Raw genomic sequence first — 26,686 nt, forward strand, 5'->3', positions numbered from 1 at the left:
GTTTCAGGTTCCTGGCTTAGACCTGGTGCAGACATAACTGTCATAAGCATTTGGGGAGTGAAGCAGTAGATGGAAGAGTCTCTCTCTCTCTCTCTCTCCCTCTCTCTCTCTCCCTCTCTCTCTTTCCATTCTGCCTTTCAAGTAAATAAACAAACTTTTAAAAATGTGTTTAAAAAGTTTGAACCAATTACAATCATATCAGTGGCAGAGTGGGAATACAATTCAGTATGCCAATAAGTCATGCATTTCCCATGGAATCTGGTTTCTTTTTATTCTACTTCTAAAATGTTCATTAGCTCCAAATCTAAGTCCAGAATGAAGGAAAGAAGTTATCCATTCAACGACAAGATCTGAACAGGGAACTATGTAGCCAGAAACTTCAGCTGGGTTGGGACGTGGACAGAATGAAATTCCCAGCAGCTAGCTTTTGCGGAAGCTGTTAAGGGTGTAAGGAATGCTGTGTGCATGACAAAATTCATACAAAGATGAATATTTGTTAATATGCTATTTCAGAAGAATTAAACTGTAAACTGGATGGCAAGTTTTGAAAGCACTGAAGAGATGCAAGAAATGGATCAGAGAAATGGGTAAGATTTGTCTAAATTCTACTAAGAGTATTCTTTTTTTTAGAAAGATTTTATTTAATGAATACAAATTTCATAGGTACAACTTTAGGAATATAGTGGTTCTTCCCCCATACTTGCCCTCCCACCCCCACTCTCGTCCCACTTCCTAATCCCTTTCCCATCCCATTCTTCATTAAGATTCATTTTTAATTACCTTTATATACAGAAGAGCAACTCTATACTAAGTAAAGATGTCCATAATTTGTACCCACACAGACACACAGAGTATAAAGTACTGTTTGAAAACCAGTTTTGCAATTAATACTCATAGTACAACTCATTAAGGACAGAGGTCCTACATGGGGAGTAAGTGCACAGTGACTTCTGTTGTTGATTTAACAATTAACAGTCTTATTTATGACGTCAGCGATCACCCAAGGCTCTTGTCATGAGCTGCCTAGCCTATGGAAGCCTTTTGCGTCCATAGACTCCATCAGTATTTAGACAGGGCCATAAGCAAAGCAAAAGTCCTCTCCTCCCTTCAGAGGAAAGTACATCCTTCTTTGATGGCCTCTTCTTTCCACTGGGGTCTCACTCACAGAGATCCTTCATGTGGATCATTTTTTGCCACAGTGCCTTCGCTTTCCATGCCTGAAATGCTCTCATGGGGTTTTCAGCCAGATCCAAATGCCTTAAGGACTGATTCTGAGGTCAGAGTACTGTTTAGGGTATTTGTCATTCTTTGAGTCTGCTGTGTGGACTGCTTCTCATGTTGGAATATTCTCTCCTTTTTAATTCTATCTACTGTTATTATCAGACACTTGGTCTTATTTATGTGATCCCTCTGACAATCCTATCTATATGATCAATTGCACACTTAATATGATCACTTTAACATGTAAGATGGCATTAGTATCGCCCAGCTTAGTGGGATCTGGAGCCCCATCGCAAGTTTTTAGCTTTACCCTTAAGGGTAAGTCTGTGGGAATGTGCACCGAACTGTACAGTTCTGTGTTAAGAGTTCAACCAATGGTATTAAGTAGAAAAAGAAAATAGTAAAAAAAAAAATAATAAGATAATAAACTGTTCCTCGACAGGCAAGACAAGGGCTGTTCAAGTCATTGCTTCTTATGGTGTCAATTTCACCTCTACAGGTTTCCTTTTAGGTGCTCTGTTATTTGTCATAGATCAGGGAGAACATATGATATTTGTCCCTTTGGGATTGGCTTATGTTTTCCAGATTCATCCATTTTTATTGAAAATGACAGGATTTCTTTTTTTTTTTACTGCTGTGTAGTATTCCATAGAGTACATATCCCATAATTTCTTTATCCAGTCTTCTGTTGACAGGCATTTAGATTGATTCCATGTCTTAGCTATTGTGAATAGAGCTGCAATAAATGTGGAGGTGCAGAAAACTCTTTTATTTGTGGATTTCATTTCCCTTAGGTAAAATCTGAGGAGTGGGATGGCTGGTCGTATGGTAGGACTATATTCATATTTCTGAGGTATCTCCAAATTGTCTTCCATAGTTGTTTTACCAGTTTGCATTCCCACCAACAGTGGATTAGGGAATCTTTTTCCTCACATCCTCGCTAGCATTTGTTGTTTGTTGATTACTGTATGAAAGCCATTCTAACCAGGGTGAGGTGAAGCCTCATTGTGGTAAGAGTATTCTCCTACACCTTCAGATACAGCTTATTGTTTTCATAGCTACAATAAAAATGTCTAGAACTTTTTCCAAAACTAGTAATTCTGTTTGCATTTCTCTAAACTTTGGCATAATCTATGCTTTGAATGGTTAAGGGTGACTTTAGGAAGTATTCTAACAAAAAGACTTACTAATTGAGTGCTTCCCATCTCTCTCCTGAATTTCTTGTCACTTACTAGGCTATAGAGGAAAGATGCCTCCATTTTTTATTTCCGTTCTCTATGGAGCCTTCATTCCATCTGGGTACATTTAATAAAAGAAAATACTGCATTCTGATTCTTTTGTTACTGAACGTATGGGCTATAAAACAGGGGAGAACCCCTGTAGCTCAAGTGATTCATTAACACAGAAAATAGCCACAGAGGGTGAGCTTTCCATGCCACTTCCTTGGAGGTCTGGAACCCTTAAAGCTAAAGCAAATTCCCCTTGGGAACATTTTTTTTAAGTTTTATAGTGTATTTATTACTTTTAATTTTTAAATTTTATTTTAATGGACAAATTATAACTATATTTTATTACAAGTTACACAGTAATGTAATGATACACAAAGGTACTTCAATAAGGTTGTGGAAAATGGCATTAAACAGTAAGTATAGGGCCAGGTATTTGACTCAGCAGTGAAGATACTGCTTGGAATCCCACACCCCACATCAGAGTGACTGAGTTCAAGTCTTGAGTCCACTTCAAATTCCAACTTCCTCCTGAACGTGCACCCAGGGAGGCAGTAGGTGATGGCCCTGGTACTTGGGTCCCTGACACCCACATGGAGAACCTGAATTGAGTTCCGGGCTCCTGGCTTCAGTCTTTTCCAGTTGAGGTTATGCTAGGCATTTGGGGAGTGAATCAGTTAATGGAAGCTCTCTCTGTGTCTTTCAAATAAAAATTTTAAATATGCATATTTTAAAGAAGATAAGTTTATTACAGTGCAAAAAAAAAAAACCTGGAAATCCATGCACTTATTCATGCTATGCATTTTTCTTGAATTTTTTTAAAGATACCCTCATTTTGTATAGTGTAGGATGATGGAACCCAGCTAACTAACATGCCATCACCTTAAATACTTATCATTAATATTCCTCCTAACTGCAACACTGCACCTTTGACCAGTGTCTTCCTACTCCCCTCACTCCCCAGGCTCATGGAAGCATCATTCTTCTCTCTGATTCTCTTAAGTTGACTGTTTTAGGTTACACATGTAAGTGAGGACATGAGGCTTTTGTGTCTCACTTAGATCACTCAGCATAACAGTCTTCAGGCTCACCTATGTTGTCACAAATGACAGAACCTTCATCTTTTTAAGGGCTGAACAGTATTAACATTGTGTATATAGCACATTTCTTCTTACCCATTCATCTGTTGATGAACCCTTAGGTTGACTCCATATTGACACTGTTGCAGCATATCGACATATGCTGCAGTGGGTGCATGAGTGCAGATATCTTTTTGGCAAGCTGAATTCGATTCACTGGGGTATATATCCCGAAAGCTGGATCACACAATGATCCTATTTTTAGTTTTCTCAGGAACTTCCATAGTATTTTTCAAAATGGTCGAACTCATGGCTCTTCTCAAAACCACACAAGATAACAATGTTGGGAATATTACAAAAAACAAAAGAACTGGATTCCACACCCCATAGCTTTCCTTTACTATTCTGATGTTGTTATTATTTTCCCAAAGTAAATTCTCCCTCAAGTTTCGGTCAGACTTTCTGAACTTTTCTTCATAAATTCAAAATAGATTCTCTAAATTCTGTGCCCTAGAATGCTGGTGTAGGAGGTGGTGAGAGGACAGACTTATTTCAGGTTACATTTGTGAATGTAAGCATTATCTGTGAGACAAATAAATCATGTCTCCAGCATATATTTCACAGGCAGCTTTATAACTGGATAATAATAGTTCAGGGTCTGGAATCAGACTCAAGTTCCAGCACTAGCTACCTACGCGAGGCTGTTTTCTCACCTTCCTCACCTTTCAAATGGTCACAACACCAGCATGTCTGGCCTCACCGGGGTCCACATGATAACGGCGCTGGCTGATCCAGGTTAAGAGGTCAGTGGGAAGACAACAGCAGATTGCAACATCTCTGCCCTACCACGCAGGACGCTGGCATGGAGAGGCGACCTCATGAGGACCTGAGACAGCTACACGTAATTTCTTTTGGATGACTGTAAACTGGAGAGGATGGGAGAAAGCATTGTGAGAGAACACAGCTCCAGGCATTGGCTGCTGCAGTTGGATAAACCCTCTAAAGCACTGTATGAGACAGGTCTTGGGTCTGGCCTTGAAAAATGGGGATTTTACTTGGGGGAGGAAATTCATTTGAAGCTGGAAGCAGAATTTGGGCTTGTCTGGTTTTTATTAATGAAATGGAAGTGCTGGGCTAGTCAACGCCAGTTTGCAAACCAGCACTGGGCGCACTAGACCTGGGAGCTGGGCCCTTGGGTTTCCACTGCACCAGTATGCTGGCCCCAGGCTCCACCTCTCCGCTGTTGCCGGACAACACTTGGTGCCAGGGGGCGTGGCCTGAGAGCAGTGCAGGGCGCCCACCTGTCCACTGTTGCTCTTACACTAGTGGAAAAGAGCCATGGAAGACCCAAGCTGCCTTCTAGAGCTTTCCATGAAAGTCAGGGGGAAGTTAGAAATGGTTGTCCCTGGGTCATGAAAAATTAAAATCTGCATTTGGGGGTAAGGAAAGAGATTATTGGACTTTTAAAAGCACTTTTTGTGTGTATGCATCACCCTAGAGTGAATTGGGCTGTACGCAAGTAAATTATTAACCTGAGTTGGAATAAAATTCAGTTGCTTGTCGGTTATCAAAACTGTCAGAACAGGATGTTACAAAACTGGAGATGAAGAGATGGAAGTTCAATCTTTCAGGTGTGTATGTGTGTGTTGGATGGACAAATTTCCAAGGAAATCAATGGTTAAGATTTACAAACTTTCATTTGGATCTCCATACACTATAAGCTAAGAAGTGACATTTCCAAATTGGGGACAAAATGCAAGGTATATTTATTTGATGCATCCTTAACAGATTCATTTACTAATTCTCTGGAGCATTTCGTGACAAAAGGTTAAAAACCTTAATCCACCACTTCATACCTTTAAGAATGACAATGAGAGTGAGAGAGAAGGAAGGCAAACAAGTGTTGGTGAGGATGTGAAGAAACAGGAACTCTTGTGCACTGTTGGGTGAGAATTGAAAATGGTGCGGTCACTCTCAGAAGATTCTGAATAAATACTCCAGATAATTGAAAACAAAAAGTCACCATCTCTTGTACACCTGTAATAACAGCTGCATTATTAAGAATAGCCAAAATGTGGTATCGGTCTTAGTGTGTATGGACTGATGAATGCATACAGAAAACATGGCAAACGCATCTCCTGGAATAGTGCTCAGCCATAAAGAGGAGGGAAATTCTCACACACACTACAACATGGATGAACAGAGCAGACATTACGCCAAGAAAATAATACAAGGATGAACCCTGAAGACATTAGGCCAATCAAATGCTGTCTGGCTCCCCCTCTGTGAGATAGCTGGAGTAGTCAGACTCATAGAGATAAAAATTAAAATAGTGGTTGCCAGAGACTGACGGGAGGAGCAAATGAGGAACTGTTGTTTGATGAGTATAGAGCTTCAAGTTTTGCAAGACGAAGAGAGCTTTATGGATGAATGGTGGGTGGTGAGAGTGCCACAACACATGAATGCACTTGTTGGGCTGATTGGACGTTTAAAAAAAGTTAAGAGGGTAAACTCTGTGTTATGTGTGTTTTGTCACAGTTTTTAAAAACTCCATTCCAGATGGATGTCATCACTTGCTACCCTAATAAACTTAGAGACAGCAAGCGACAACTTATTCTCCCAGTGATTATTCTAAAATTTTTGTACTGTTAATCATTAAATTTGTTTCAAAAATTTCAGTGTTGGTATAAATTTGCTGCCACGAGTGATAGCTGACAGCTTTGCAGATCGTTAACTTGGAAATGTTGAAGTTATACTCACATTGTAATTTTTTCCTCTTAAACATTTAATTTCCAGGACACCACAAGAACAATTGTCTAACATCAGAAAACAAGCTGTTGGATGTGTTGAGATAGTAAGTGTACCCAGTGAGAAAATCTCTCCATCAGAAAATTCTATGGAATTACCAGCAGTACATAGAGTAACTGTGTTTAGTGGATAGAGGGGAAGGAAATTAAAAAAAAAAATTCATTGACATGTAATTTCCAATAGGATAAAAGCTCAAGCTTCATAATGAGATAAAGAAAAAAACAGCACAACACCCATACAATTATCAACTTAAACAGAAGTGTGTGCATTATGTATAATTGTTAGTAGAGGTTATTTCTGAATGGTGGGGAATTATGAGTGACTTTTGCTATCTGTGTTTGTGTTTCAGTATTTTCCAATGCTTCTACACCTGATAGGTGTTGCTGTTCCTATTTTAAAAGTGTTATAATCTTTTTGAAATAGAAAGTAATTAAATATTTGTAAAGTGTAAGTATCATAAAATGTGTCAGTCCACTTCTTTGAGATTATATTCAAGAAATATTTTCTTTCAAAAAAAATTGAGAGGCACACAGCAACCCCACCCACTGATTCACTTCCTAAATGCCCCCCAAAACCCAGGCCAGGCTCTCGAAGCCAAGAGCTGGGGACTCAATCTTTGTCTCAGAAGCCAACTACCTGAACTATCACCACTGCCTCCCAGAATCCCCTGTAGCAGGAAGCTCCTAGGAAACTGAGCCGTACATCAAAGCCAGGCATTCCCGCATGGGCACAGGCATTTTTTTTTTTTTTTGACAGGCAGAGTGTGGACAATGAGAGAGACAGAGAGAAAGGTCTTCTTTTGCTGTTGGTTCACCTTCCAATGGCCGCCGCGGCTGGCACGCTGCGGCCGGCACACCGCGCTGATCCGAATCCAGGAGCCAGGTGCTTCTCCTGGTCTCCCATGAGGTGCAGGGCCCAAGCACTTGGGCCATCCTCCACTGCACTCCCTGGCCACAGCAGAGAGCTGGCCTGGAAGAGGGGCAACCGGGACAGAATCCAGCGCCCCAACCGGGACTAGAACCCGGTGTGCCAGCGCCGCAAGGCGGAGGATTAGCCTAGTGAGCCGCGGCACCGGCGGAGCACAGGCATTTTAACCACTGTCATAACCAACCACATGCCCCAAGGAACATTGTCATAGATGTGCTTCTGGACATCAGCTTTGCCAACTCTGGTCTCTCTCAGCCTGGCTGTCAGTGTCATGTCATTAGAAGTGCACGTGAGGGGGCCTGTGCTGTGGTGCCGCGGGTAAAGCCACTGCTTGCAGTGCCAGCATCCCATATGGGTGCTAGTTCAAGTCCCCGCTGCTTCAATTCTGATCCAGCTCTCTGCTATGGCCTGGGAAAGCAGTGGAAGATGGCCCAAGTCCTCGGGCCCCTGAACCCACGTGGGAAACCCAGAAGACGCTTGTGACTCCTGGCTTCAGATGGGCGCAGCTCCAGCCATTGTGGCCAACTGGGGAGTGAACTAGGAGGATGGAAGACCCCACCACCACCACCACCACCTCTCCTTCTCTCTCTGTGTAACTCTTCCAAATAAATAAATCTTTTATTTTTTTTTTACTTTTATTTATTTATTTATTTATTTATTTTTGACAGGCAGAGTGGACAGTGAGAGAGACAGAGACAGAGAGAAAGGTCTTCCTTTTGCCGTTGGTTCACCCTCCAATGGCCGCCGCGGTAGGCGCGCTGCAGCCAGCGCACCGTGCTGATCCGATGGCAGGATCCAGGTGCTTCTCCTGGTCTCCCATGGGGTGCAGGGCCCAAGCACTTGGGCCATCCTCCACTGCACTCCCAGGCCACAGCAGAGAGCTGGCCTGGAAGAGGGGCAACCGGGATAGAATCTGGTGCCCCAACCAGGACTAGAACCCGGTGTGCCGGCGCCGCAAGGCGGAGGATTAGCCTAGTGAGCCGCAGCGCCGGCCAATAAATAAATCTTTTAAAAAATTAAAAAGTGCACGTGAAATAGCACTTGTTTTCTCAAAAGCCAACTTTTACCAAAAACAAAAGCCTGGGAAGTGTAGAACATGACAGAAGTTATCAAGGAGATTTATTCTGGGGCACGGGAGAGGAGATTCCCTCTCTTCTGCAGTGCTGACGACAATGCTGGGGGAGTTACTCTCTAAATGTCTAGTAGCTTTTGCAGGAATGAATGGAAGAGCATGAACTGTTTAGCTTTCAGGTATTTCTGATTCCAGATAGTCCTGCAAACATTCTAGATTCTAACTTAAAAGATAGAAATTGTTCTGGATAGAAAAAAAAAAAATGTAAGAATCTAAAATGTACCATTCACTGTATTTTACTAGTTGGTTAACTGTTCACTGCAATTAGTTGGCATGTTGCTAGGAAGTGAGCTTAGAGTTCATAGTTTGCAGATGCACTTTCCATAAACTAAGACCTTGTCACTGCAGTTGTTTAAATATTTATTTATTTATTTATTTGACAGGTAGAGTTATAGACAGTGAGAGAGAGACAGAGAGAAAGGTCTTCCTTTTCCGTTGGTTCAGCCCCAAATGGCTGCTACGGCCGGCACTGTGTTGATCCAAAGCCAGGAGCCAGGTGCTTCATCCTGGTCTCCCATGTGGTGCAGGGCCCAAGCACTTGGGCCATCCTCCACTGCCCTCCTGGGCCACAGCAGACAGCTGGACTGGAAGAGGAGCAACCGGGACTAGAACCGGCACCCAAATGGGGTGACAGCACCCCAGGCGGAGGATTAACCAAGTGAGCCATAGCGCTGGCCCCAGTTGTTTAAATATCTTAACTTCTTCCAGAATCAACCAAGGGGAGCAAAGTTTCTGATTCTCACCCACCTCTTATCTGATGTATGTCACCTCCTACAATTCATATGATGTAGACGCTTGGTTCTCTTAATTTCTTGTTCAAAGTAGATTGTAAATCCTTAAGATTCAGTGTTTACTTTTTTACTTAATATGTAAAAAAAACAATCCATGATTTTATACATCTATTTAATCTCTTAATTTGGAAAGTACTCTATGGCTCAAGCTCTAGGTTGTGTTTTGCTTGTTTTATAGCCTTAACTAATGCTTCCATGCCTGTGTTCCTTAGTTCCGCTTTGCTGATGGGCTGGACATCACCCTCATGATCCTGGGGGGACTCGCATCACTGGTCAACGGGGCCTGTCTTCCTCTGATGTCGCTGGTTTTAGGAGAAGTGAGTGATCACCTTGTTAGTGGATGTCTAGTCCAAACCAATGCAAGTGAGTTCAAGATTTGTTTCTATATTGCTAGGGACTTAAATGCATTGTATAAAACCATTAAACCATACGGAAGCTTATTATGTCATAAAATAATATGCATGTAATATGCATTTAAGTCTCTTTTTTAAAACATTGCTGTTTTAAAACAAAATCTGTATTAATCAGGGTTTTCAAGAGAAATAGAACCAATTGTGTGTGTGTGTGTGTGTGTATAGAATGATAAAGACAGAGATTTATTTTAAAGAATTGGCTCACATGAATATGGAGTTTGGCAAGTTTAGAATATACAGGGCAGGGGCTGGTGCTATGGGGCAGCATGTTAAGTTGCAGCCTCTGGAACCAGGATCCCATATGGGCAGCAGTTCGAGTCCTGGCTGCTCCACTTCCAATCCAGCTCCCTGCTAATGTGCCTGGGAAAAACAGCGGAGGATGGCCCAGGTCCTTGGGCCCCTCCGCCCACATGGGAGACCAGGAAGAAGCTCCTGGCTCCTGGCTTTGGCATGGCCCAGCTTCTATCATTACAGGAAGTTAGAGAGTGGCCCAGCAGGTACAGGATCTCTCCTTCTGTCTCTCTTCTCTCTCTCTCTCTCTGGCTCTGCTTTCAAATAAATACATAAATCCTGAAAGAAAGAAAAAGAAAGAGAGAAAGAGGAAGGAAGGAAGGGAGGAAGGGAGGGAGGAAGGGAGGGAGGGAGGGGAACGCAGAACAGATTGGAGACAATCTTGCAGTTCAAGTGCAAAGTCTGCTTGCTAATGATCAATAAGAATCCTGTGAGATAAACTTTAGATCAGTCTATCCTTCTAGGAATTCATTTGCTGTGACAAGGGATTATATAAACCCTTAATCAAACCCTTGGGCCATCCTAGGCCATGTAGCTATAAGGCACCCCTCCAAAGGAAAAATCAAAAAATTAAGAATGGCTGTGTCTTCTGGCTTACTCAATGCTCAGGGCTTCTTTAACAGAGAGAGAACAATGCAGCAAGCAGGCAGGAAGTCGCATTAAGGAAAGGACAGCCACAGAGACAAATACCCTGAAGGAAGACGAGTGGAGGAACCTGGCATCAGCGTGCAGTGAAGTGCTGCCACGTTACCCGTGTGTGTAGGCACCCTTCTTTGCATTCAGAGTTTGTCCTTTAAGGAGACATTATTCTTTATGTGGAAATACACTGATTTTCCAATGCACTAACATGTGAGTATCCACTCTTTATTTAGTGGATGTTCTCAACATGAGTAATTGCCTGATTATGTATGTTTTTCCCCAAATTCCATATGAGGAAGTAAAAACCTGGACTTTTACAGACTAGTGTAGCTCTCTACCATGTACTTCCATCACTGTCCTATTTAACTTGAATACTAAGCTATACCATCTTGGTTTCACCCAAAGGCTTATCTTTCAAGTGTTCCTGTGTTCTTTGAGAGAAATAAACCCATTCCTTCCATCTCTCTACATCCTTCTATCTGGTGGTCTCCTGTCTAAACAGAAAATGTTTATATAAGTATAGTTAATGAAAAGAAATATTAATGATATAATGTATAACTGTTTTCATTGTATATCAATAATATAATATTGAATTGAAAATAATATATTCAAATTAATGATAACTTAACATTTTTATTTTAGTGAAAAAGCTAAATATATAAGCTAATTTGTTGTCAGATAGATCCACCAATTCATTGAATGCATATTCACTGCTTGCCAGCTATGAATGAATGAATGAATGGATGATAAACCTGAAGCATTCTGCTGAGGACTATTCCTTTTTTAGATCTGTTCTGTAATTCATTGCCTTACTACTTAACATAGGACAGGAGTGCATACCTGGTTGACTATTGCTGTGCTGTATTTTTTTTTTTTTTTTTTGGACAGGCAGAGTGGACAGTGAGAGAGAGACAGAGAGAAAAGTCTTCCTTTTTGCCATTGGTTCACCCTCCAATGGCCGCTGTGGCCGGCGCATCTCACTGATCCGAAGCCAGGAGCCAGGTGCTTATCCTAGTCTCCCATGTGGGTGCAGGGCCCAAGCACTTGGGCCATCCTCCACTGCACTCCCAGGCCACAGCAGAGAGCTGGCCTGGAAGAGGGGCAACTGGGACAGAATCCGGCGCCCCAACCGGGACTAGAACCCGGTGTGCCGGCGCCGCAAGGCGGAGGATTAGCCTGTTGAGCCACGGCGCCGGCCACTGTGATGTATTTTATCAAATATGCTGAACATATATAAATTTGTGTGATGAAGCTTTAGATAAAATCATGGATAGCATTGGTACTTTAAAACACATTATTAAAAGAGAAGCAGGGCTATTCATTTTAACATAGATTTTTCTGGAGAATAATATGAAAGTATTGCAAAAGTTTATGGTAAAAAATTGAATTGAAAGATAAGTTTATTTTGGTGCAAAAATGAAATCTATGCAATTTTTTTCATAATAAGTACTTTGAGGACCTCCTGGAAAGCTGTTGACCATGCCAATAAAAGTATGAATAATAACTGCCCATTGACTGGGACCATTTTTGTGCCAGCACTGTAGTTTTACAACTATTGCTTCTATAAATATCATCTCCAAAATGAGACTATGGTATGTTTATAGAAACATAGGTACCATGTTTGGAAGGAGTGCTACTCTCTTTATTAGTTAAGTTGAACTTCATTAAAACTGTTTACTAGATTTTACTACCCTTGCTCTGCCAGGTCAATTCTGCTATTTTTGGAATAAGCTGCTTTAGAATTTTTCCCTCCCACAGTTCTATAATTAGAATAGGGGAAATGCTTGCACATAAATGAAGATCGCAGGCTTTATTCTAAGTGATGATGTTAGGGCAATGTAAGCAACGAAGGGTCATGATAACTACACATCATTGCAAATATTGATCATAGGGGTTTAAAGAAGAAAATCATGAAATGGATACACACCAGGGTTTTATGTGCTGGTGAAATCAGTTCCTTAGTCTATAGTAAATGTACAATGTATTTCTCACTAGAAGATGCTTAGCAAAATGTACTTGGAAAATGTATAAACCACACATTAAACATTGTTGTATTATATTGCTATCCTAGTTTTAGCCAACATATTTCAATGAATTTCCTTTCCATTTTTTTCCATGGCTACTTTTAGAGTTTCACGTGCTCTTGTTTTTCTTGGACTTTCTGAATCATTCCCTTGGGTGACTCAATTAATTCTAAATACATGATCTCAGGCAGCAAGAGGCATTCTAAACGCAATGCTTTCCTAACTGTTGCCACATCAGACATGCCCCAAACAATTTTTTCTGAGTATAAGCTATGGCTGATATTTGCTTGTTTTTTTTCACATTACATGAATATTTCTTAAGAGTGGAGATAATTATTTCAAGTTCCAGATTGAAGAATAGAAAACCAGATGATTGTAAGCCTCTGTACGGACATTGAGTCCATTTTCTTAATAATGCATTGTGTTTGCTTTGGAAGTCTACCTGTGAAACAGTAAGGCCAAGTATTAATTAATTTCTTTTATAAATTAAAAACTTATTTTTACAGCAAATTATCAGAACTGTACTAAGTCTCAAGAGAAGCTGAATGAAGATATGATTGTGTAAGTCCAAATGAAATATCAATATCAAATGCATTACATGCTGCTGTATTCAATACTTATAAGAAAAGACAACTAAAAACTTTGTCAGATTATTAATAGTAAATGTAAGTGACCAAAGCAAAAATGTCTTCTTCTTTAATTAGGTGCATAAAATATAGTTAGTTCATAATTGTTTCTTGTATTTGTATAGGTCGTATGCTTTGAGCTGTATTTGACAAAATTTTCCTCCACAGAAAAGTGAGGATTTACATTTTAATTTTTTTTATTTAATTAATTTTTAAGAGGCAGAGAGAATTCTCATCTTCTGGTTCACTCCCCAAATGTCAGGGTCAGGATTGGCCCAGGCCAAAGCCAGAGGTCTCCCATGTAGGGGCAGGGGCCCAACTACTTGGGCCATGGTACTTGGAGATACTACCTCCAAGATGTGCATCAGAATAAAGGTGGAATTGGAGCAAAACCAGGACTCTACCGCAGGCCTTGTGATATGGGATGTGAGTGTTCCAGATGGCATCTAATTGCTGCACCAAATGCCTGTCCCAGAATTTGCATTTTATACAAATTTGACCTCCTAGAATTGAAGGTATACAACTTAGCAAAGTTTTTAAAATTATTTCCTCCAAGCTTTATAGAAAATGCCATCTCTATAAATGTTAAAAATAAATAAATGTTATCAGATGAAAATTTTAAGGTTTTATTCAGACTAATTTTGGAACTCATTGTTCAATCCATATATTAGTCAGCTTTTTTTTACTTAACTAAAATACCTGAGAGGAATTTCTTGCGAAAGAAATGGTTTATCTTGGGTTATAATTTGGAGGTTCATGGCTCAGGATCTGGAGGCCCCATTAGTCTGGCATCAGAGGAGACTGGCAATGGTGGAGCAGGTGCACAGGAATGGTCACACAGTGAGCAGATGCAGAGAGAGAAGCTAGGCCCAACCTAGGTTAAATAACCAACCCATGGGGTCAGTGTAGTGGGTAAAGCCACCACCTGTGGCATGGGCATCCTAAAAGGGCTGCTCCATTTCCATCCAGCTCCCTGATAATGCACCTGGGAAAGTAGCAGAGGATGGCCTAAGTGCTTGAGCCCCTGCACCCATGTGGAAGACCCAGAAGAAGCTCCTGGCTTCCGCTTAAACCAGCCCTAGCCGTTGAGGCTATTTGGGGAGTGAACCAGCAGATGAAGATATCTCTCCCTGTGTCTCTCCCTCTCTCACTATAACTCAGCCTTCCAAATAAATAAAATAAATCTTTAAAAATAAATGAATAAATAAATAAACAACCCTCTGGTGAGAAGCACCTTCCAAGGGCAAGTCCTCAGTGAGCTAAGGACCTCCCAACAAACCCACCTTTCAGATGCCACAATAGGTCAAGTCTCCACTCTTAACCAACAACCATTAATGAAATCAGACTTTACAGTTTAAACATCTTCTGAGTTTAGGAAGATAAGTCCTGTTCAATCCATAGTAGACCATTATAGTAAAGTTGTATCCAGAGCAAAAATTGTTAAGTCAGAGTGATAATTTATAAAGGCACTCTATTTTTGTAATTCTATGTATTGGTCAATCACTCACTGATAGTATTAGAAAGATGCTTCTTTACTGAGTATTTTCACTGGATTTCCATAGTGTCTTACTAAAGGTATCCATCTTTGCCACAAACCTATGTGTCCTCTATTATTTTCCCATAGAAGTGAACGGTTCATGCTGTACAATCCCAAAGAACACCCATCACATTTCAGTGATATTTGGGGACCACAATTCTTCTCTTTAATTTTACTTATTTACTTTTATTTATTTGAAAGGCAGAGAGAGAGAGAGAGAGAGAGAGAGAGATCAATCTTCCACCTGCTGGTTTACTCCCCAAATGCCCAAAACAGCTCGGGATGAGTCAGGCTGAAACAGGCAGCCCGGAATTCACTCTAGGTCTCCCACGTGAGAGGCTGGGACCCAAGCACTTGAGCCATTACCTCCTTCTTCCCCAGGTTTGCCTTGTCAGGAAGCTGGAATCAGAAGTATTGGGACTGGGAGACCCAGGCACTCTGACAAGGGATGCCGTACTGGATAGCATGGATGTTGAACATTTTCTTGGTCACAGAAAGTTCTATCGGAGAATACAATTCTGGACCACAGTATGAATGGTCGTCCTTTGAATTCAGTTTTGCTACTCAACATTCTTTGTTCTCTGAGGGAAGTTCTTTTTTTTTAACAACTTTTACATAGCATTTATTTATATTGAATCTTTCAAAAATTTTCCATTACAATCCAGGATACTCTCTTCTACTGAATTTTGGTCTTACATTATTGATTTAGAGTGCTTATATACAATATGAAGTATAAATTTCTTACAAAAACATTTAGAAAAATTTTAAATTGGGGTATTTATTTTTGAGACATGCAATAAAGGGTTAGATAAGATGAAATAATACAAGGAATATTTGAAAATTTCATGGAAAATGCCTATTTTTATGAAAAACTATGTCTGGATTTAAAAAGCTTTTACACCAAAATAATCTTTTAATCTTATTTTCTATGAACTTTTTAAAGTTTGTGCATGTCTATGTACAGTTATTAAAAAGCTGCTAAATTTATAAACATTTTTGACATTTATGAAGTACCACTGTATTTGTTATATTGTTGTTTTTAAAACCAGTGTTCTGTTTTGGAACTATCTGAGCTCCATGATGGAAAAGGTTCCTAATTGAGTTGCTTTGGAAAACACCATTATATTACAGCCTCCTACAGCTACACACAGGGCAGACAAGCAGAGCAAAGGTTCTGCTTAGTTAATTTTGTTTAGTCCAAGTTTTCCAATCCTGACTATGGAAACTAATTTTTTTTCCCCTCTAACATCTATTAACATCTTGTGGAAATTACATTTTGGGGAAGTATTTATTTATATCACCTTTTTCTTGAGCATAAGGTAATACTTTTTTCATTCATAATCATCAGGAACTATAGAATTTTATTCTACCTCAGTTTTTTTCCAGAGAAAATAACTCATGGCTTCATATCATTTTAATGTTAAGTTTGTACCTTTGTGTTATCAGAAAATTATTCAATCTTTTCTTGCTGACTCCAAATCAGAATGACTAAATAAGATTACTATTGCTGAATATCATACCTCCTTTGCTGCTCTCAAGAGTTAATTTATTAATTTTATATGAACTCCTAAATGACTTTTCCCTTCCCTTTCACTACTTCTGATTCATCTATTATATCCTACCTTGAAAGTGAGGGGGAAAACTGGATGATCAACTCATTTAGATGAAGTTCAACTGCACTTCACGTAAGGTTCATCATCAGCGTGGCTTAACTATATGGTAGAGATTTATTTTTATCACACATAAAAATCTGAAAGTAGGCAGCCTAACAACAAAATATGACTCAACAGGCACAAGGTACTTATCTTTCTGTCTTTCTATTCCCTCCTTGTTGTACTGGCTGCCATTATCAGTATCACCTCCTGGTCTTCAGTGATTGTATAGAAAGATAAAGAAAAGACCCCAGGCCGGCGCCAAGGCTCAATAGGCTAATCCTTCGCCTGCGGCACCGGCACCCCGGGTTCTAGTCCCAGTCGGGGTGCCGGATTCTGTCCTGGTTGCCCCTCTTCCAGGCCAGTTCTCTGCTGTGGCCCGGGGAAGGCAGTGGAGGATGGCCCAAGTGCTTGGGCCCTGCACCCCATGGGAGACCAGGAGAAGCACCTGGCTCCTGGCTTCGGGTCAGCATGGTGCGCCGGCCACAGCAGCCTTTGCGGGGTGAACCAACGGAAAAGGAAGACCTTTCTCTCAGTCTCTCACTGTCCGCTCTGCCTGTCAAAAAAAAAAAAAAAAAAAAGAAAAGAAAAGAAAAGAAAGAAAGAAAGAAAAGACCCCAAAAATGTACATTCCTAGCTGTGTTAATCAGCCTGTCAGAAATTCCACACAACAATTCCACTCACATCTAAAACTATCCTTATATTGGGCATATGGTTGCCTCCATTTTAGCTGGGCGTATTCTCACTCCAAACAAAATGGGAGTTCTGTTATCAATAAAAAAAAGATAAGGACAGATACTGGGTGACAGATTAGATAAATAGCAATTTCTGCTGCATCAAGTTGTAGCCTAGAGTAAGTTTCAAAGTGTGTACAGTGGAGTTAACAAATGTGAATAGGTGATACATTTTTAAAAGGAGATGGCACTCTTTCTGGTCAATTGGTCTGCAATAGCCAGGGTGAACAACATTATTTCTTTGCTTTGTAATTTTGTAATATGCTTAGAGACATCATCAGTCTCCAGGCTGTGTGTAGGTAGTAATGTTTCCCAAAGCTATTTTAACTCCCATCATTGGAAACATCTCCAGAATGATTCAGATCATAAGCTCAGGACCCTGATCATGGGCTCTGCCACTTCCTTTTTTTTTTTTTTTTTTTAATTAATTAATTTATTTGAAAGTCAGAGTTACACAGAGAGGAGAGAGAGAGAGAGACAGAGAGAGAGAGAGAGAGAGGTCTTCCATCTGATGGTTAACTCCCCAGATGGCCACAACAGCCCGAGCTGTGCCGATCCGAAGCCAGGAGCCAGGAGCTTCTTCCGGGTCACCCACGTGGGTGCAGGGGTCCAAGGACCTGGGCCATCTTCTACTGCTTTCCCAGGCCATAGCAGAGAGCTGGGTCAGAAGAGGAGCAGCCGGAACTAGAACGGGCGCCCATATGGGATGCCGGCACTTCAGGCCAGGGCGTTAACCCACTGCGCCACAGAGCCGGCCCCCTGCCACTTTCTTGCTTGTAGCAATTGTTGAGTAACTTCTATAAGATTCAGTTACTTGGATATGTAAGGGGCCTGTCATAATGTTTAACATACAGTAAAGGCTCAATATGTGGAACTATTAAATCTAAATTTCCATGATAGTTTGACCCAAGAAGCGTTATTTCCTGGTGCAAAAAAAAAAAAAAAAAATGCCTGGACCCTTAGACTTTATATCTTCTTTTGGGTCCTAAGTAGTTTGGAAGTCTGCTTGCTGGACAAGGAGAAGTTACCATGCATGGTTCTTCCACGTGGAAAAGTCAGATGTGTTATTTTGGTTTTGTTGTTGTTAAAGGATAGTTTAAAAAGGGAAGCAGTGCTTCTATAAAAATTATTTTAAATTATTTCTCTGTTGAAATATTGGCAAATAATTCTCCCACCTGTAAGTAGTCAGTGTTTTTGTTTTCTTAAACATTTCTTCTGCAGCACAAAAGTCTTCAATTTTAATGAATTCTAGTATATCAAGTTTGTCTTATAGATTCTGTTGTGTTTTGGATTTAAGAATTCTTTGTCCTATGTAGGATCATTAAGATTTCCTCCTATTATTTCTTCTAGAAGTTTCAAAGTTTTAACTCCTATACTTTTGTGAGTGGTGTGAGGGAAGGCTTTAATGCCATCTTTTCCATAACTATCCAGTTGTCTCAGCACTATTTGTTGAACAAATTATCCTTTTCCACTGAACTGAATTGCCACCATTGCTAAGATATAGTCTATAAAGTAGCAGTTTGTTTTCTCAGCTCTGTTGCATTTCTTGATATATCTGCTTTTATTCCAGCATCACATTGTCTTGACTACTGTAGTTTTGAAGCTTAAAGAAATAAAATCAGAAAGTTTAAGTTCTCCAACTTTGTTTTTCTTTTTAAAAATTGTTTTGGCTATTGTGAGTCCTTTGCATTTCTATGTACCTTAGGATTATCTTGTCAATTTCTTCCAAGAGTCTTCTAGAATTTTTACAGGGATTGCATTGAATCCATAGGTCAATGTGAGAAGAAATATCATCCTTTTTTTTAAAGATTTATTTTATTTATTTGAAAGACAGAGTTACAAAGAGAGGGAGAGACAGAGAGAAAGGTCTTCCATCTGCTGGTTCACTCCCCAGAAGGCCGCAATGGCTGGAGCTGAGCCAGTACGAAGCCAGGAGCCAGGAGCTTCTTCCGGGTCTCCCACGTGGGTGCAGAGGCCCAAGCACTTGAGCCACCTTCTACTGCTTTCCCAGGTGCATTAGCGGAGATCTGGATCAGAAGTGGAGCAGCCAGGACTCGAACCAGTGCCCATATGGAATGCTAGCGCTGTAAGCTGGGGCTTTAACTCACTGCACCACAGTGCCAGCCCCCAAATGTCATCTTAACATCACTGCATTTTCCAATGCAGAGCATGGGTTATCACTTTCATTGTTTTAGCCCTTTTTCTCCTTCTGATAGGGGTCTTGTCTTCAAAAGCAGGAACAGAGCTTTTTGTCTTCTTAGTCATCTTTTTAGCAGAGAAGTTTGTTGGCAGGGTCCACGAGCCCAACAACTTTTATTTCCAAAATACATCTAGAACCTATCTACTTCTGTGTATCGGGTCACAAACAACTTCCTCTAAGTCCATTGCTGTCACCTGCATCCATTCTCCACAAGGAGCTGGAGTGATCTTTCATACTGTTGAACACATCTGTTCATCTTATGCGTCAGTCTCCCAGGAATCACCTGTATCTCACGGAATCAGATCTCCACAGTGTGCTGTAGCTAAGAGCCCTGTGGTGTGCCGCATTCCCCAGCCTCATCCTCTCAGCCCCACTCTGGGATTTGTTGTTGTTGTTGCTCGTTCAGCTTTTGTCAGCCTCAGACTCTCCTGGGAGAGACTCCTTCTGTCTCCCTGGAATACTCTTGAAACGGCTGGCTCATTCCAACTTTGGGATCCCAGCTATGATCTTGCCTCCTCAAAGAAACCTCCCTGACCACTCTGTTTATGTGCACCAGCTCTCTCTGCCCAAGTTTATCCACCACTTACCTTGTGACTACCATCCTGTTTGCTTCTTTGGTGGAACAGCTTGAAACCTTTCTGGGGGTTTTATCTGCCACTGTCCATCAAAATAGCAGGACTTCTTGTCTTGCTCATGGCTGTGTCTGTAGAACTTCACATTTAGAGGGCAGCCCATAGATACTTAGTGATTGACTACATGTCTTATCTGACCCCTGCTGTTAGATACCTAGATGGTGGGGCTGGCAATGTGGATAGCGGGGAAAGGTGCCACCTGCAGTGCCATCGTCCCATATGGACGCCAGTTCGAGTCATGGCTTCTCCACTTCCAATCCGGCTCCCTACTAATGTGCCTAGGAAAGCAGCAGAAGACAGTCCAAGGCCTTGGGCCCCTGTACCCACATGGGAGACCCAGAAGAAGCTTCTGGCTCCTGGCTTCCAATTGGCCCAACTCTAGCCATCACAGCCATTTAGGAAGTAAACCAGCAGATGGAAGATTTCTCTCTATCTCTCTGACTCTGCCTCTCTGTAATTCTGCTTTTCAAATAAATAAATACATCTTTAAAAAAAAAAAAAGACACCTAGATTGTTACAAGCTCCACAATAATCCTCCATTCTGATTAACCTTTGTATGTTATTATCTTAGGATAAATTCCTTAAGTTGAATTTTGGATTTAATAATACATACATTATCCAGCTTTTTATCAATACTTTTTGACTACTATGATTTTCTTTAGCCTCTTATTCCACTATGGATCCTTTAATGATTTCAATGTAACTTTTTGTACCAAAATATTACAAACACTGACTTAAGATACAAGTAGAAAATATGTTTTAAAAATACTAATTTCTATTAATAATATGAGAAACATATTCTAAATGTTTTACAAGTGAAACCTGGATTTTTAGAATCGGTATACTTCACCCTTTCTAAAGGTAAGTTAACCTTAGTTATGTTATTTTTTTTTCTCTAAAGATTCATCAATTTATCTTACAGACAAAGTGACAAAGAAAGGGGGGGGGGGCATGGAAAGAGAAAAATTTACCATACACAGATCCAATATCTAAATGGCCACAATGGCCAGGGATGGTCCCAGCCAATGTCAGGAGCCCAGATCTCCATTTGCATGTCTTACATGGGTGGCAGGGGCTCAAGTATTTGGGCCATTCTCCACCACCTTCCCATGTGCATTAGTAGGGAGTTGGAGCAGAAGCAGAGCAGCTAGGGCTTGAACTTACTCTCATGTGGGATGCCAGCATCACAGTACCAACTCCTCCTAGTTATCTTCTAAATAAATTCTCCCAAACAAATATTATCATGGATTCATAGATTTTTTTTTCTTGCGTTTTGTTTTTTGGTTGTCTTTTCTTTTTCTTTTTCTTTTTTTTTTTTTTTTTTTTTTTTGTAACAAGAGGAAAATGTTGTGTTTCAAATGTTTAACATTTCTGATCTTTCTTTAGGTTGACACTGTATTATGTTGGCATAGGAGGCTCTGCCTTGATTTTTGGCTACATGCAGATTTCCTTTTGGGTTATGACAGCAGCACGACAGACCAAGAGAATTCGCCAGCAGTTTTTTCACTCTGTTCTGGCACAAGACATCAGCTGGTTTGATGGCTGTGACATCGGCGAATTGAACACTCGCATAACAGAGTAAGAGGAACATGTGTAGGATATCAACTTTGTTCTCCTATACAGCATGTAAATGACTTAACTACATTTGTTTACTTGTCTCAGAGACATCAGCAAAATCAGCGACGGTATTGGAGACAAGCTCGCTCTACTGTTTCAAAACATGTCTACTTTTTCCATTGGCCTGGCAGTTGGCTTGGTGAAGGGCTGGAAGCTCACTCTGGTGACCCTGTCCACATCTCCTCTCATTATGGCTTCTGCAGCAGCGTGTTCCAGGGTAAGTGAGGCAACCAGGACACTGCTACCTGGAAGCAGGATGAACTCGATGGCTTACTGAATTTGCCCAAAAAGGTACAAATGCAAAGGGATCTTGTATCCCATGACTGCTGTTGATTATGTTAGCATTAACCACTCTCTATCTGCCAGTTATTTGGCTCAAATGAGGTTTGCTTTTAATATCTTACTAACATTAAAAACATTCCTCTTTGTTTAGCAGCTTGAAGCAGTTTCCGAAGACAGCCAGGATAAACCTGAGCTATTGTACACAGGCCATTGAGTCGCTGCTGTAGAAAGACTGTGTGTTCTGAACTCCCAGATGAACGTGCTGCAGTTCATTTCACTGGGTAGAACGCAATGAGAAAATCTTACGTCAGCCTCATCAAGTTTGTGCTTTCCATAATGCTTTGGATTCTACTTAACATGTCTGCAGGTGTCTGTTTTTATGTGCTACATAAATACACTTCAATTTTTCCAAACAAATTTTGAATTTGCAATCTAAATTACATTTTAGCTCTGTTATACTGTGGGTATACCACATCTTATTTACATCCTGGTTTTGAACTGAATACTCTCTGTGAAATCCAAAAGCAACCAATATATCTCCAAATCAAGTCTTCAGCAACTCTACCAGTGTGTCTATCCATCTCCTAGACTCTAGACTGGAGGAACAGTGTTTTTAATTTTGTAACACTAATTGTCCTTATAAACATATATATGCTTATATATAATGTTTATATATATGTATATATATATAAACTTTATATATATATATATAAAGTTTCATGTATTTGAAAGGTAAAGAGATAGAGAGAGGGAGAAACAAGAAACAGAGATAGAGAGATCTTACAGAGGCAGAGAGAGACTTTACACCTGATGGTTTACTCCCCAAATGCCAACAGCTAGGGTTGTGCCAGACCAAAGTCTAGAACTAGAAACTCAACCCAGGTCTCTCACATGGTGACAGGGAACCAAGTACCAGAACCCTAACCTGCTTCCTCCCACGATGCACACTAGCAGGAAACTTCCAGAAGCAGCACAGGGTCTTGAAACCAATGCATTCAGATACAGAATGTGGTCCTCTCAAGTGGTGTTTTAACTACAGCACCAAACACCAGGCTCCTAATTTTTTCTTTATGGAAATCAAATCCACAAAATTCAGAGTTCATGTACCATCAGTATTCAATTACAACCAAACAAGAATTTTCAGCAATAAAAAATTTTTTTAAAAATTCTGTAGTTCACTAATCCTTTAAAAATAGGCCTGGATATTTAGACAACAAAATTTTATTTACTACGACGTCTAGTGTTGATACGTAGCCCCCATCAAAATCTTTATCCTCAGACTGTTCAGAGAGAGAAGCTCTCAGTAGAAAGATTACCCACAGTGTGCTATTAAATACACAGCCCTGACTGCCCCAGCCAAGAGAGAGGAACAAAGATTGTACAGGAACAACAGCAAGGAGTCTGGATTCTGCCTTGGAATTAACTGATGATAAAGAAGAAGCAAACAAAGGTCAAGGTTCTCCGAGTGGATGTTCTCTTGCTCCCTCCAGCTCAATTCTAGCTGGCAGTCATTTATAAAAGCTCACTATCTACAAGGCTTTGTGACAGCTGGTGTTCCTCCTCAAATAATAACGAATGTATTTCAAAAATATCACGTAAATTGAATAAAAGGATAAACCTATTTTGATGTAAAAAATTTTTGAACTCTATGCATTGTTTTTTCATAGTATGCATTTTCTATGAACTTTCTGAATACCCTTCATGTTGTAGGGGTAATTAGTTATCTTTGTTAAGTAACTTCAGTTAATTATGAATATTACTCAGTGGAGACCACCCTCGAGCTGTAACAGATGTTCAAGCATTTTTACCTACAATCAGCTCCAGTTCTGGGAAGTGTGTTTTGAAAGTGAACAAAGTTGCTGTGTGAGTAGACAACAGTTATAAACACAAAGGTCTGAGGACAATGTCGCTATTGGTTCCTTTTCACTGTCCTCTTGTGCTAATTACTAAATTATAAAGAAGTAGTAAGTGGGACATATAGTAGAGGAAAGAACACATTATAATTTCAAATTGTGAGAAATCAGAAAAACCTGCCTCTTCTCCCAGTACTGATAGTCTCTACTTTTCTCTGACATTTCACTTCTTAGTGTTCAAAGATGAAGCACTTTCTAAACAGGCGGCACGATGCAATAGCAATGTCACATCCATATGCAAGATCGTGTTCCTCCTCTCACACCCTCTAGAAGCCTTGCTCTGTGCATGGGAATAATCAGATCAAGCCAAACAGGCTCACTCATTTCCAATAAGAATGGTGCCCCGAAAATTTTTCTCCAAATCAGGGCTTGTCCAATTGTGTCAATGTAGATACCTATTTCTAATAGAGTTTTTAAGAATACATAGAGGGCTGGCGCCGTGGCTCAATCCTCCACCTAGTGGCGCCGGCACACCGGGTTCTAGTCCCGGTCGGGGTGCCAGATTCTGTCCCGGTCGCCCCTCTTCCAGGCCAGCTCTCTGCTCTGGCCCGGGAGTGCAGTGGAGGATGGCTCAAGTGCTTGGGCCCTGCACCCCATGGGAGACCAGGAGAAGCACCTGGCTCCTGCCTTCGGATCAGCGCGGCGCACCAGCCGCCATGGCCATTGGAGGGTGAACCAACGGCAAAGGAAGACCTTTCTCTCTGTCTCTCTCTCTCTCACTGTCCACTCTGCCTGTCAAAAATAAAAAAAATAAAAAAATTTTAAAAAGAATACATAGAGAGAAAGTCCTTAAATAGTAAATAATTTTTTTAAATTGTAAATATATATATATGTGTGTGTGTGAGAGAGAAAGAGAGAGAAAACAGCAAAGGAGCACAGTAGAAGAAAAGTACATAGAAATTTACATGCTAGGCAATGTCAGCCTACGTAGAATGCAGACTCTGTCAGAATGAACTCTTTGGCCCCTTGTCACTGCCCCAGAGCCATTCTTTGGTGAACTGTGGTCATGGTTTGTTACAGATAGTCATCTCACTGACCAGTAAGGAATTAAATGCCTACTCCAAAGCCGGGTCTGTTGCAGAGGAAGTCCTGGCATCAATACGAACTGTCATAGCCTTTGGAGCCCAGGAGAAAGAGATTCAAAGGTCTGTTCCTTTAATTGTAATAAAATGGGCTTGGTTTTATGTTCCCCTCAGGCTGTTTCATTGTGTTTTTACCTTTACCAGGTATACAAACAATCTAAGAGACGCAAAGGATGTGGGCATAAAAAAGGCCATAGCTTCTAAACTGTCTCTTGGTGCTGTGTACTTCTTCATGAATGGAACCTACGGACTTGCCTTCTGGTATGGGACTTCTCTGATCCTTAGTGGAGAACCTGGTTACACCATCGGGACTGTTCTTGCTGTAAGTCTTGTTTGAGAACAAAGGTAACTGGCCCAGATAATCTTTTCTTATCCAGAGTTTAGTCAAAACTCCTCTGGGAACGAAGATGAGTATTCATAGATAAGTAGCTTCAAAAAACATACCTTTGTTTCTCTGAAATGATTAATAATTATGAATTGATGGAATTTACTCCTCTCACATGCTTTAGCATCTTTGTTTGCCAAGCAGTGTGCTTTTAAGAGAATCATGATTGAATGCCCTACAGGTAGACACAGAGCTTTCTTAATCCACCAGTCAAAATTCCCACTCTAGAAAGACTTTCGCTCCCATCTGTGCCCAGATAAAATGGAACTCTACAGTTCTTGCTAAACAGCTTCCCTCTGAAATAACCTGTAGATTTGACTCATCTGTTCTTCCTCCAACCTTTCAGCATAATATTAGAAACTGATTCCATGCAGCTCTACCCAATATTCCAATATTTATTATATTATAATTTATTATATTATATTATAATTTACTATATTATAATTTATTCAGTGTTACCCTTCTAAGTTTCCGCAATAAACAGATCAGTTCAGGACTAAGAAATGTTTCTCACTGTGAACCAAATTGATCTGCTGTAAAAACTTCAAGTAGTTGGCCGGCGCCGCGGCTCACTAGGCTAATCCTCCGCCTTGCGGCGCCGGCACACCGGGTTCTAGTCCCGGTCGGGGCACCGATCCTGTCCCGGTTGCCCCTCTTCCAGGCCAGCTCTCTGCTGTGGCCAGGGAGTGCAGTGGAGGATGGCCCAAGTCCTTGGGCCCTGCACCCCATGGGAGACCAGGAGAAGCACCTGGCTCCTGCCATCGGATCAGCGCGGTGCGCCAGCCGCAGCACGCTACCGCGGCGGCCATTGGAGGGTGAACCAACGGCAAAAGGAAGACCTTTCTCTCTGTCTCTCTCTCACTATCCACTCTGCCTGTCAAAAATAAAAAATAAAAATAAAAAAAAACTTCAAGTAGTGTTTGGCTTTCCCATCATAAATGACTTTTCTTCTTTCAACTAAATTCATTTCTTTTTAAAAAAAAAGTATTTAGTTGAAAGGTAAAGTGACAGAGAGAGGGAGAGACAGGGATAGAGAGGTTTTCTATCTGTTCATTCACTCCCCAAATGACCACAACAGCCAGAACTGGGCCAGGCCAAAGCCAGGAGACAGGAACTCAATCAAGGTCTCCCATGATGAGTGGCAGAGACCCAAGTACTTGAGGCACCACCTGCTGCTTGCCCAGCCACATTGTCAGGAAGCTGGATTAGAAGCAGAGAAGCCAGGACTAGAACAACACTCTGACGTGGGATGCCAGTGTGGCAAGCAGTGGCTTAACCTGCGGCACCACAATATCAGCCCCTAAATTCATCTCTTGATTCAAAATGTTCATAGGTAAGCCTTGAAACTATTCATTTAGCTGATATAAAGTGAAAGCTGAGCATAAAGAATTTGGGGCTAATCCTTGCTCCTTGATTTATGTGTGTCTATGGGCCAATGATTTTTTTTTTTTTTTTTTTTTTGGACAGGCAGAGTG

The 26,686-nt window shown here is 40.8% G+C and overlaps 1 protein-coding gene across 2 annotated transcripts in view; it reads left to right on the forward strand.

The window, feature by feature from the left end:
• Positions 1-534: 534 nt before the first annotated feature.
• Positions 535-26,686, forward strand: part of ABCB5 (ATP binding cassette subfamily B member 5) — a 115,347-nt gene continuing 89,195 nt past the window's right edge. Inside the window, exons 1-8 of one of the 2 annotated variants that reach the window (XM_062178620.1) lie at positions 535-587; positions 6,323-6,380; positions 9,397-9,547; positions 13,058-13,112; positions 21,319-21,510; positions 21,595-21,770; positions 24,769-24,889; positions 24,971-25,148. In XM_062178620.1, coding sequence (XP_062034604.1) covers positions 535-587; positions 6,323-6,380; positions 9,397-9,547; positions 13,058-13,112; positions 21,319-21,510; positions 21,595-21,770; positions 24,769-24,889; positions 24,971-25,148 — 984 coding nt within the window. Of the gene's footprint in view, positions 588-6,322; positions 6,381-9,396; positions 9,548-13,057; positions 13,113-21,318; positions 21,511-21,594; positions 21,771-24,764; positions 24,890-24,970; positions 25,149-26,686 lie in introns of both variants that reach the window. The other variant, XM_062178621.1, reaches the window with a different exon arrangement.

Source organism: Lepus europaeus, chromosome 20, assembly GCF_033115175.1.
Source record: "Lepus europaeus isolate LE1 chromosome 20, mLepTim1.pri, whole genome shotgun sequence".
Taxonomy (NCBI): Eukaryota; Metazoa; Chordata; class Mammalia; order Lagomorpha; family Leporidae; genus Lepus; species Lepus europaeus.